The sequence below is a fragment of the Diadema antillarum genome, unplaced genomic scaffold (assembly GCF_040938485.1).
Source record: "Diadema antillarum isolate AM-2024a unplaced genomic scaffold, OU_Dant_1.0 seq00000218_RagTag, whole genome shotgun sequence".
NCBI lineage: Eukaryota > Metazoa > Echinodermata > Echinoidea > Diadematoida > Diadematidae > Diadema > Diadema antillarum.
The window spans coordinates 4,517-17,597 of NW_027271273.1; the positions used below are offsets into that span (position 1 = coordinate 4,517).

Consider the following 13,081-nt stretch of genomic DNA (forward strand, 5'->3'; position numbering starts at 1 on the left):
CCGGTTGGTTGCCTCAAGGGTCAATGCTCCTCCACCCCCCCCCCCCCCCCCCCCCACCCCACCGCATCCCCATGAAAGAACTGTCGAAAATCATTTGACATCTTATCTGGCGTGTGTGCGCGTTTTGTAGTTGTTTTGTCTGAAGTGTATGTGTTGTGTGTGTGTGTGTAAGTGTGTGTGGTGAGGTGGGGTGAATGGGGTGAAGTGACCCGATATGTGGGCGAGGGCACTACGGTTCTAGTTCCCTCCCCCCCCCCCCCCCCCCTCCTCTTCCGCGGCCACAACCTGAAAGAAGATGTTCAACAAGGAACATTAATTATTCTATTTTTCACCTTGGCACAGCTGTAGTACAATATCGCTGCTTGAGGCTACGTAATAGGCGTAAAGGCTATCTTCACAACTGAATGACACGTGCCTCAAAAATTAAAATAGCACCAACAAACAATAATATATCCGTCTATCCGATCCTAACCGAACCACAGTTAATTAACCGATGCTAGCTAGCTAGTCCCATGTACGTAGATTGTTGTAGATTACTACGCTACGTGTACCGACTGCTGTTACATTCAGTATTCGGTCACCGTGCGAATCGCCAGGTGATGTAACGTTACTGTCTGTAGATTCATCGGCTGTACGTGCGTCCTGTTTCCATTTTACTTATCTTACTTATCAGATAGTTACTTTGATACTTTTCGCAATTCTACAGACAAATTAACAGTGGACAGCCGACGTAGCTACATGTAGCGCCATTTACATCATAGCTGATTGCTTTACTTGCCCTTTTTGACGCTACGCCTACGGCCAACTTCGGTCTCGCGCTCGGGCAGTAGCTGCTCACCGGGCGGGCAGCAGCCGACTGGAGGAACATTGCCGTCCCGCTAGATGCGCATTTTCCACATGCTGCGTTAGACCGACAACACAACGTCCAGTGTGTGACTCGTGTGAGTGTTCAAGTCCACATCGCTTTGCTACCCAGAGGAGAGACATTTCTATACTAGTAATGTTAGTCTTTTGGCTTAACAGCACCAATGGAAATCAGCCATCTCTGACAGCGTTAATATAAATTCAACCGTAGAAGAATCAAGTTTGCGCACAGGGGGCCTGGGGGATTGCCGCCCTATTCTCTTCCTCAAGATGAAAGCGCGGTGTGTGAAGCACCTGACTGTTGTGATATTCTGCATCTCACTGAGGGGATGGCAAGGTAAGCACAAAGCTCTACTGTAACCTGTATTTTCTAGATCAAATGCGAGCACGTTTTTGTGAAGTTCAGTCTAGAGTAGATGATCACTTCATCAATACAGTCAGAGAATGGTGATAATTTTGAACATCATATACCTTAGTTATGGGTAAACTCGGCCTAGCGGGTAAAGTCGGCCGCCAGCGCGCACAGTACAATTTTATGTACTGTGCGCGCTGGCGGCCGACTTTACCCGCTAGGCGGAGTTTACCCAGCATAACTACGGTATTTGTTGTTAATTGTGTGAGTTGTGCTTGTGCACTTGTGTGGTGGTTCAGTGTAAGAAATGCTTGACTTTATGAACAACTGAATTAAATGATGATGTTCACAATGCATGAAAAGCACTCAAGTCAAGCAAATAAAAGTTTAGAGAGAGACCTATATGAAGAAATATCACTGCACACCGTACCCATAAACCTGCGACTTGAATGATCTGTTCTAACAGTACACTACTAGGGCAGCTCTACACACAATGTGTAGCTCCGATCTTTCTTTTGTAATTGAAAACGGTAAATTGTCGATTTGAATTGAATGTAAGCAGAACATAATTTACTTTAAGAAGCATATTGAAGTCTCTTGCAGCAAGAATCACTCAGTAGATGAAGCCATATATTGGTATGCCACTCCCCAGATAGCAGCTCTGGGCCCAGGTAAACAATATGATTGGCACTGGTATCACCTTAAACCTGTCTGTTGTGGTGGGCAGAAATTTATTGGTTGTAAAGCCTTGCCCAGTTGTTGCATTGCAGATCCAAATTACTTGCGGGAGCAGACTGCCAGCATAGAAACAGTCTATTCAAACACTTCCTTCCATCCTGATGCTTTGTATGAACAACAGAAAAATCAGAGAAGTAGATCACTGTAAATGCAGGGAAAATATTTGTCACCGAAAAAGGAGTTATGAATTAAAGTGTGAAGAGTAAGACAAAGGGGTGGGGCAACTCTGTCTGATGCAGTTGAGCAGCTCTTTTTTTTTTTTGTATACAAAATGTCACTAATTTTGATTTTCTTCAAACATTTAGGCACAAACATAACAGCTGAGGGGGATACCCAGTAATGTATTAATCTCATCGGATTATATACTGTAAGGGCTTGCTTGTATAGACAGGACTGTAGTAGGTTACGATTATTATGCAGTAGTGCTACACTTTGTACGTATGGTACTTTGTTATCACTCTATGCTATCACATGTTTGTATGCTGCCCATGTATGATGGCTGATGTACGGAAGGAAACCACACAGGTGAATACATGTAGGACTGTCTCACGAATGGCTGGGCATAAGCTGTGGTTTTAGAATCGGAGCCCTGAATAAAGGTTGCATTTGTGGGATGTTGCCCATTTATATCCTGTTTGAAATCTAGTTATTTTCTGTGTGGATTCTGAACACTTTCAATACTAAGAACAGGGCTGGAAAAAAAAAAAAAACCAGGAGAAAAATGAAAATTTGTTGTGCTCAACACCTAAATCACACAGAGTTGCCAATTTGCTGTGGTGGCCATTGAGTAGCATCCATGGTTTATTTGTTAGTTTGTTTTTCTTCCTACAAATTGTAGGTGACTTTTTGTGTACAATTGCTATTCAAGCATGTCATTTCATTGTCATTGCTTGCAATGAATTGCAGCAGGCGTGACAGCAGGTTCTGATTCCTACATGTATAATCTTTTGGATACAACAACTATAACACAGGATCAGAGGAATGGGGGGGGGGGGTTGCTGAGTGACCTTAAAACAGACCTTAATAGTGGACATACAAAAAAGTGGAATGTAAACCTATTTTTAATGGAAATGAAGAGAGAGAGAGCACAATACAGATGAAGTAGCTCAAGTCCCACTCATGTAGCCCCAAAATTTGAGTTTCAAACTATTCACTGTCAGTGAAACGCTCAGGTGCTTACAGATATAAATGTACTTATTGCGGTGGCTGAATTTTTGCTTTTGCCTTTATCAGCAAAATATTGAATCCTTAGTGGTATATTTGACTTCAAGATGGCCTCCCTCTAGCAATATGAACTTCACTGAATATCATTGATGACTTGAATGAATGTTCAGGAATATGGAGAGTGTAGACAGCTAATTAACTGTTGATACAGTTGTATTGGACAATTCCATAGAGAGTTAGTGTGGTGTGTTTTTGTTTAAGCCACTTTAACGCCATGTGGAAAGTCAGAATAGCATAGATACTGAGAGATTGCAGTTGTTGACTGTGATATATTGGTCCATTTCAAACACAGCCAAGTTTAGTATCTGCCAATTACAATCCATTTTACATTTCTGAAACGAGAGTATTGTTGACCATGCTGAATATTTTCTCCTTTACACAGACTCCGCAACATGGGTTCTAGCAGATGAAATTCAGCCTTCAAGCTCCTCCCCGAGTTCAGCCAGCACTGCAAGTGGCAATCAGCAAGGGTCTCAAACAACTGCCCACCATGCTCACGACTCAAGAAAGGACAATGTGCAATCTGAAACAATGCAGATGACCTCTATCAGAAGTGATGGTCATCCATCAAATAATGTTCCCTCCAAAGACAATGGTGCATTTGGAAGCAATGCTCAACATGCAGGTCTTTCTGGTGCTGGGTTGTCAGACACTGCTAGAGCAGCACAGGAGGTACATGAGCAAGCTGTAGCTGGGCAGAGGCCCCAGCAGACAAGTGGGGATAATAATATTGGTCAAAAGTCAACAAGGGCTTCCAGTTCAGTCAATGATGGAGAGCAATCACATTTTAGGACACAAGACTCCACAAAGCATCTTCACAGGTCAGTGGAGAACCCAAATACTGGGTCAGGAGTCACTGGTGCACAAGAGGGTGCAAATCACATACAGCATCAACAGGGGCAACACACGCATGCAAGCGCAGGACAACAACAGCAGCCACCCGTTCAGAAACAGTCGCAACATGCCAGTCAGCGTGCTCAACAACTTGTGCAGTCTCAAGATGGACAGCATGCCCAATTGTCACAGCAAACGCAAAACCAACAGCAACACCAACAGCAACAACAACACCACGCCCCTCAGCAGCATTCACCAAAGCAGGTGCTAACCCCTCCACAACGCGAGCCAGTCGGAGTGCACCCAGTGAGGCAGTCTACCAAGTACCACGCAAGCTCCAGGACTGTAGTGCACCAACCTACACCAGAGGGAGACCAAGGTCCAGAAGTATCCGAGGAAGAACCAGTGGAGCAATCCGAAGCCAATCCCCAAGGGTTATCTTGGGAGATGCCACGGACTCAGGAGGATGTGACTGATGATAGTTTTGCCGAGGAGAGCGAAGATGGTAGTGATCTTGTACCTGCTGATGATGAATTCATTCAGACCCAAGCAAAAGAAGAAGAGGAGAGGATTCCTGTCACTAAGGGTGACACTGCAACCATTGGGACAGATGACTCTGGCGGAGAGCAGATGCTGTCTGATGATGCGCATCCTCTCTCTAGTCCTCCACTCGAGGAAGAATCCCAAACAGGTATGAGTAATAATTACACTGGAGGCTGTGTGCATGCTCTAGATGATAATTGTGAAACACTGTATTTATGCACATACTGTAAAACGAGGAATGTTCGCGTGCATTTTAATTTCGCGAATTTCGCAAGCGCCAAGATTCACGAAATTAAAATGCACGCGAATGTTCATGTCTACACTATGTGCATTAAATGCCAGTGGCAGTTCGCGAAAATTTCATGCTGCAAAAAAGGCTGTTGGCTCCAATACGCAAAAAAATTCATGTTGCGAATATATCATGTTTTACAGTATGCTCTATCAAAAGTGACCAAATATTGCACAGGAGTGCCGAACGAGCATCCAGTAGGCCAAATCCGTCATTTTGTCGAGCTGATGAAGATTTCTTGCGAAAACTATACCTACTTGTGATGTAAGCCATACATACCCGTCAATTCCACCCCGCTCCATTCATTTTTGAAGACTTCACTACTGTAAAAGTAGATATTTTTCGCGCGACTAATTTTTCATGCTCATCGGGGTAAGAAGAATTTCGAATGGTTTTAATTTTGCAGAGGTAAGACCTCAAATACTGGAACATATGGCAGGCAAAAATCTTCACATGCTTTTATTTTCGCGCTAGTTTCTGGTTGCGCAGAATGCACAAAAATTTCCACTTTTACAGTATCTACATCTAGCATTTCCCTATGTGAAATTTTTGCTTTGTTATGAGAATGTAGTTGTGTCTTATTAACTTTGGACTTGATTTATGGCAATATGATTGTGTATCTGTACATATTTTCTTCCCATTTAGGTATTACATAGTGATGTGTATCATTTTCAGTGGGATTTATTTTCAGAATTCCATGAGTGCATCGCTGACCATACTGCTTAAAAAAATTTGAGAAAGGTGAATTGGATATTGGTATGCTATTATGACAGACTAACACAGTGCCTCAGTTGCTAAACAAAGTCAGAGCTCTGTAACTACGTGAAGATTGACTGGCATTACATGACAAAGCATGTCTTCATCAGTCCAGTTGAATAAAAAGCTTAAAAGGGACTGAAGAGCTCTAAGGTCAAGTTGACTTAAAAGTACAACTGTACATTTGTTGTTGGTATCAAAGGTGGTGGGGCTAGTGGCAGGGGGTGTTTTTGTTTTATTATTCTCACTGTTTTGTGTTTGTCACATATACGATGGTGATGCATATATGATATATGTTATAGTTTTTTTTAGTCTACCAAAGATGTGCATTGTTAAGGATACTGTTCACTTACATGTATTTGTTGTTGCAAGTCTTTGTCTGGACCAATTTTATTCTTTTGCAGAAACCAGCCCTGCATCATCAAAACCCTTGGACCCAGAAGAGCAGCAAAGATTGGAAAAGAGTGAGTGCCTTGCATAGTCAAATTTAGATTCTGCTTTTACTTCTGCTTGGGTGTTTAGGTAGTTTAAAGTCATTTAGATTTTCTTGTTTGAACCTCCTATAGGACAAACTGACAATTAGACAATAACAGAGCTTTTACCTGCAAATGACTGTGTAGAATCTACTGTGTGTCATCTGCTAGGAAGCTTTAAAAACCATTTTTTTTCCCAAAGTGAATGGTCGAGATACATGTATACATGTAAGAAAGGATTTATGAAAAGAGCATTAAGGAATGTCTGACAGCCTTGTATTTTTCCAGGATAGGATGCGCTTTGATCTAACATAGAGCTGAATGGTCAGAAAAGGTATAGACTCCACCACAAGTGGATATACAATACCTGCACTGAAAGATTTGGGTATTTGAAAGTAGAGCTAGTGCGCCTGAGAAGCAACTCTCAAGAGTTGCCATGGGTAAATGTAGACATTCTTGACATGTGTTTGTCTTAACAGTATTTGACAAGACAAGTCATGCTGTGGTTAACTTACTAGTGTTTGACACATCCTGATTTGCTATGTCTTTCATGAGCACCTATGAACAAAATATACCTCAATCTCAGCTATAAACGTGAGCTAAATATGAGTAATTTCGTATGTTATGGTTCTGAGTATATGTCATAGATTTAACATGTTTCTTCTGCTCACCATCTTACCTTATCTTTCAGGTGAACAGCTGTATGAAAAAGCCCTGGAACTAATCAATTCTACAGATGATCAGTCTGATTTGTAAGTTCAATGACGTCACACTTAACCATACTATATTGTTATCCCCCCCCCCCCCCAATTTTTATATGCAAGCTCTAAGAAAACAATATCTGGCATTTTGACCAGCATTCAAGGTGTTTGACATTTGCCATAACTTGTTTTATAGAGGTCGGTCTTAAGCAGGGAGCAAAAAAAAGTTCAAGTTGGAGAAAGGTTTTTTTTTTTTCATGTTTAGACTGCAAGCATATTGAATGCAGGTGATAAGCCTTTAATAAATGCCATGTTCACCCAGATTTCTCAAGATGATGAGTCTCATTTGGTGCTGTATGCAGTGACATTCTCTTAACCTGTTGAGGACGGACTGATTTTGCTTCCACACGCATTTTCCATAGACACTTGCCCGAATATACCCGGGACTTGTCCTTCTTCTTCTTCTTCTTAGGGTTACGCCCACATCCTTCACACTTGAAGATTATGTAGTCCTCAATGGGTTAAAAACACTATTCTTTCAGTGTTAATGCTGCTGATGCATTTTAGTTTGCAGTTTCATCCTTGCATTACTGTCAAACCCCCATATTATGAATGAATGCAATAGATACTCTAATTCACTGTCACCAATGATTTTGCAGGGCATACAAGATTCTTGTGAAAGCAGCTTACATGGACCACCCCAAGTCTATGCTGATGGTCGCATTTGACTTCCTGTTTGGCGACAAGCTCCCGCTGAACATTTCTGGGGCCCACGACCTCTTCAGCCGCCTGGCCAACTTGGGAGACCCGCGGGGGCAAGCAGTAAGTATATTCTTGGGGCTCTTTCACTGAGCTCTGAAATCAATCACGAGTTTAATCCAACTGATCTTAGGGACAATTTCAGGATCAATCAGTCCTCAGAAGGTAGGAACTATTTCACAAAGTCATTTTGGAATAAAACGTGTAATCCACCTTTACCAAGTTCTGGAGTACATTTTGCATGTATATTTATTCTTTCCAACTGGAGTTGATATGAATCTTTTCCAACTTTGGGTTCATTGTTTGGCACAATATAGTTCATATATTGGTAAAACAGGGCCCTGCACCTCTTGGTACACTTACCCATCCATATCAAAAGTCCGTGCAGCGTGCAGGTGACAGCCTGCTTCTCATCAGTGCGATCTCGTCAAGATCATAAATTTGCTCAGGTCCCTGTTGTGAAAAAGGTGATAGAAGCAGGATGTGTAACGGGTCTCTTCATTTTGTGTGTGATTGATACAGTGCCTGACCAAGAAGCAAAGAACACTGAAATACGGCAAAACAAAACACGACGCAGCAAAGCAAAAGCACAGCGCAGGTCAGAACAGCATAGTTCGACAAAGATCACACTACAATACAGCACAAGATAACAGAACACAGCCAAACAAAGGGAAGAAAATGAGCAATTATGCAGTATAATAGCATGGGTTTTGTTGACATTTGCGTGATGAATGCAGCCTAGATATGATCCGAGATTCTACCTCTTCTCACGTCATACATTGTCACACTACACTTGTAGTGGCAGATTGCATAATTGGCAGGCTACCAATTTGTTATGTGAACTGATTCTTGAAGAAGTATGTACAGTTGAGAGACAAAAAGAGTAAATGTTGCAATTGATGATCGGCTCCCAAAAGCATGTTTATCATGCAAGCCCCATGAGCAGCATACAGTTTGAGCCAATACAGTAGGCCTATGTCAAAAAAAAAACAAAACAAAACAAAACTACTATCAGATTTTTGCATTGATAACACCCAATATGATGAAACCATCTAAATGCTTCTTCAAGGTCTTAAAATGTAACATTTTAGCTCTATTTTGCAGAAAACCCCATTCAGTTTGGTCAAGCAGTCACAGAGAAATGTGGATTGTTGCAAAGCATGTAATGAGTCTGATTCTTCCAAGTTTAGCACTTGGATGCTCTTGAAACTGCATATTAATGTGTAAACACAATAGACAGAACTTGGAGGGAAGTGATTCCTGATATGCCCTACAAAAATCTTCATTTCTCTTTGACCACTGAAGCAAATTGAATGGGGTTTTTCTGCAAGACGTGGGCAATGAGTTACAGTTTCATACCCTGAAATTGTGTTTGGATTGATACACTATTTTTAAAGTTATTGTTGCGGAGGGTACCATTGTAATTTTTTTGGGGGACATACGGTACAGAAGGTTTAAGAGTGTATCAAGTGCATTCGAGGTTCCCTTAAGCATTTATGCCTGTAACTAGTTCAGGAAGGTAATGAAGGGGATGGGAGAGATGCTGGATGCCTTGTCATTGCCATAAATCAAGATGAATCATGTGTGTGTGTGTGTGTGTGTGTGTGTGTGTGTTTGTGGGAAAGCAAATTATCCATTACGATGTAGATTTACATTCTTCGGAGATGAGAGATGATTTTATGCACTCTTTAAAAATGTATCTTGTGTTTTACCATTAGTCATAAAAGTGTATTAGCAGAAATTTTTGATTCATCGCTGCCACCTAAGGTTAGGTTGGTACAATAAATGTTTGTGCCTCTTTTAGAAACAAAGATGGGTTGTGAGTTACTGCTACAATTTATAGATCTGTATGCTTACGGTGCATGTAGTGATAAAAAGAAAAAGCTTAGAAATGTTGATTTTCCATTTTATTATCTGTTTAGGTGAGCTATAAAATAGCATCATGGCATCTTATTGTATCCCATATGCCACATAATCCTTTCTTTATGACAGGAAATATTGAGATTGAATGTGTGCTATTTATGTTTATGTGTGTCCTATTAGCTTGAACAGTTACTGGTGATACTTTTTAAGAGTGCGATTATCCATAATTTGATGATTCATGTTTGATCTTATATAGCAATTTTTATTGCCAGTATTATAAATAAAATGTCATCTGCTGTACTGATACTGGAAGTTCTTCTCCAGTTGGAGGTTCATTTTAAATACAACTGTAACCCTTTAGATTGTCATTAGCATAAAGAGAGTCCTTGTAAACTGACATCAATATTTGTTACGTAAAATGATTTGTGTGAAACATTTGCATTCTTGTCCATTAACTTGTTCTTTTAAGTGAGGTCTTTAAGGTGAGGTAGTTTTCCCCACAGACCAGACCAACTTGTCATCTAGGGATGCCTTCTATAATTGGTGTTCAACTTTGCATCAAATTAAATAATGTGGAATGTAGATTTTTGCTTCAACCGGTATTTCTGGTGAGATTTGCTTGATCCTATTTTTGCTGTGAGAGAAATATCCTCTATACATGGCCACCTAAGAGAATTTCGTGGATGATTATTGTTACAGTATATCAATTTTAGACATGCTGTATATTGTAAAGTGATGAAGCATTTATGTGCATGGGGTTTGTGATAAGATTCCATTGTAAAGGTATATGTGCATTTGTCAGTTTCTTTCTATCCTGTCATAAACTTCTGTTATTTTAATTAAGAATGCCGGTTTTCAGGCAAAAGCCTATATTCAGGCCCTGGTAATATCAGTGTTCAGACCCTTTTTTTTTTTTTGTACAAAGTAGCTTTTCATAAATGTATTTTCAGGCCCTCTCATTCAATCAGTTTGATATCCCTGTTCAATTATCACACCCTCTCTCTCTCTCTCTCTATCTGTTTTACAATGCATTGTAGGGTCTAGGGTTCATCCATGCAACAGGGATAGGTACCAACTCCAGCCAGTCCAGAGCTTTGGTCTACTACACCTTCTCAGCTCTTGGTGGGGATTCCTTCGGCCAGATGATGATGGTGAGTGGGCTGCGTCACGTTTTGCAGCAAGATAGAGATGACAATATTATTTAGAAAAGAAATCGGTTTGTGCGTGGGTTTCATTCAATACTGTTAAGGCAAATACTATTTTCCCCTTGCAATGGGGCAGGGGAGGGTAAAAGTTTCAATGGTTGTAATTTGTAGGTATTCATCATGAAATTTAGAGAGCTACGAAGCCTGTTTACCTTTCTATATGTGTACATATAGTTTTGTGACATACATATCTAGTTATGGTAGATCATCAAATATTTAATCTATATGAATTTCCCGTAATCAGTTGATATTACTTTTTCGCATGGATATATTGATTTTGTATTTTTCTTTTGATTCTAGAATGAAACATAAGAACATTGTCAAAGTATCATTCCGTTTTTATAGAGGCCTTTGGCATGGCTTATATGTCTAAAACTTTGAAAATTTGGAAACTTTTTTTGAAGTTTCATCAAGTATGAGCTTGCTTATTTTTTAGGATGTTAGATTTAAAGTGTTGCAGTTTGTGCTGCATTATGGCAGTCAGAGTTCTTTGATGAGAAACAATATAAGAATTACAAAGAGGATAATAATTTGTCGCTTTTGTATCAACAGGGTTATAGATTCTGGTCTGGAGTTGGAGTTGCACAGAACTGTGAAACAGCCCTGACTTATTACAAGAGAGTGGCAAGTAAAGGTAAGTATGTTTTTATGGCAAAGTGATCGACTGATTATTTCTACTACACGAGTGAATGATGAATAACATGTCATTTTGCTTCTAATATTTTATTTATCTTATTTTACTGTGTGTGTATTCTTTACTCCATACTTTCATTCTGACTCAGTGACAATTATCGTGTCAGCAGCACCATGATAATTACACAACTTTTGAACCGGCCTCTTCTGTTTCATCTTCTTCTTTAGCTGGTGCTGCTACTGATAATAAGCATTGCTATCATTTTGAACATTAACTTCGTCATCATTGTCGTAAAGGTGAAAGCACTTGTATTGTTTTCTTATTTTTGTTTTTGTTGCTCTGCATATATGTGAGGTCTCTATAACAGGCTACTAGTATGTAAATTTGTGAGAAATGATTGTTATTCATTATTGGAACTTGTGCTGCTAGACATAAGTCTGGCAATATCAAGACACTCCTTATGGCCTATACCACCAACAGCCTACACTCCAGCAAAGAATGCTCTTGAACAGTTTAGGAGCAGTCTCCTTTAAAACATCATAGTATTTTTTGAAACACACCTTAAAAAAAAAAAGACAATTATAGAATGCCATTGAACACTGGAGGCAAATTGTAGTTACATGCCATAAGGCAAATATATCCAGTATCAAATATCATTATCTTAGAAATTTCTCAGTTTATATGAGATGATGGGGATTGGTGATAAAGATTGAGTGTCAAAAAAAAAAAAGGTCTGAAAATAACTATAAAAAGCTCTTCCTGGTTATTCTCCACAGTGGCTGCTAATGTTTCCACAGCTGGTGGCTCAATCACCATGCGTGTGCGCCTCTTTGATGAGAACGAAGATCCTGACGCAGACGCAGGAATGCTCGACGACGATCTCATCCAGTACTACCAATTCCTGGCCGACAAAGGGGATGTCAATGCTCAGGTTAGTCTCTTTTTGCTTATGCTGTCTGAGGGAACATTATCTCACTCAGTTCTTTAATGGAACTATTTGTCCCATTCAACTGCGGTTTGAACTGAAATGATCATGGTGTATAAATGTCTGAGAACTCAAGTTATGTGATTGACAAGATCCAGTCAGCATGGCATTGCATATCATCTGATCCATCAGCACTTTATGCTTGAAATAAGAGTTTGAAATGATACTTTAAGTGCAGTCAGGGGAACAACTTAGCATAATACCAAAGTAGCAGAATGAATGGCTTTTGTTGAGCATGTTGTTTGATAGTCCAACTTTAGTATGATATCAAATGGCAACAAATTTGTCTTCTGTTTCAGAATGAAAAAAAAAAAGACCAAAGGAATCGGTAGACAAAAGTACATTAGGTAGATTTATATTAGGTAGTTATTTTCATTACATCAAAATGAGAATGAAGCTTTGTGGTGTTATTACCATTTATATTATCCCGTCAAAAAATGCCAAGGGTAGACAAGACTTCATACAACATTTCTCATGCCTTGCCACTGAGGCTCTTAACGTAAGCTGCAACCTTTGTCTATATCAGTTCAGTCACGTGAGCTGAAGGCTTAACTAAGCTATTGAGATAGTTCATTGTGTGACATCTGTTCTGCTTTGTGGATAAACTTACATACATAATATACATTTTGAGCTTCTTCATGATCTTAATTTGTTAAAATGGGCACAATGCCAATGCCCACCCCCCCCCCCCCTATATGTGGGTCCCAAAGCCCCAAAATTAAGGAATCTCTAAAAATCTTCTGTAAAACTAGAATTGATAGAGCTGAGTTGTGCTATGAGTATTAAGTCCATTGGTGACTGTGCTTCAGATATGTTCTTGGCTGCTCAAGAGGTGCCCCCCCCCCCTTGGGCATTGTGGGG

At 40.1% G+C, this 13,081-nt stretch overlaps 1 protein-coding gene across 1 annotated transcript in view; it reads left to right on the plus strand.

The window, feature by feature from the left end:
- The first annotated feature begins 1,077 nt into the window (after positions 1 to 1,077).
- Positions 1,078 to 13,081, plus strand: part of LOC139729124 (protein sel-1 homolog 1-like) — an 85,372-nt gene continuing 73,368 nt past the window's right edge. Inside the window, exons 1-8 of the mRNA XM_071640054.1 lie at positions 1,078 to 1,201; positions 3,561 to 4,703; positions 6,005 to 6,064; positions 6,765 to 6,825; positions 7,434 to 7,596; positions 10,434 to 10,547; positions 11,154 to 11,235; positions 12,012 to 12,166. Coding sequence (XP_071496155.1) covers positions 1,135 to 1,201; positions 3,561 to 4,703; positions 6,005 to 6,064; positions 6,765 to 6,825; positions 7,434 to 7,596; positions 10,434 to 10,547; positions 11,154 to 11,235; positions 12,012 to 12,166 — 1,845 coding nt within the window. The 5' untranslated portion in view covers positions 1,078 to 1,134. The remainder of the gene's footprint in view (positions 1,202 to 3,560; positions 4,704 to 6,004; positions 6,065 to 6,764; positions 6,826 to 7,433; positions 7,597 to 10,433; positions 10,548 to 11,153; positions 11,236 to 12,011; positions 12,167 to 13,081) is intronic.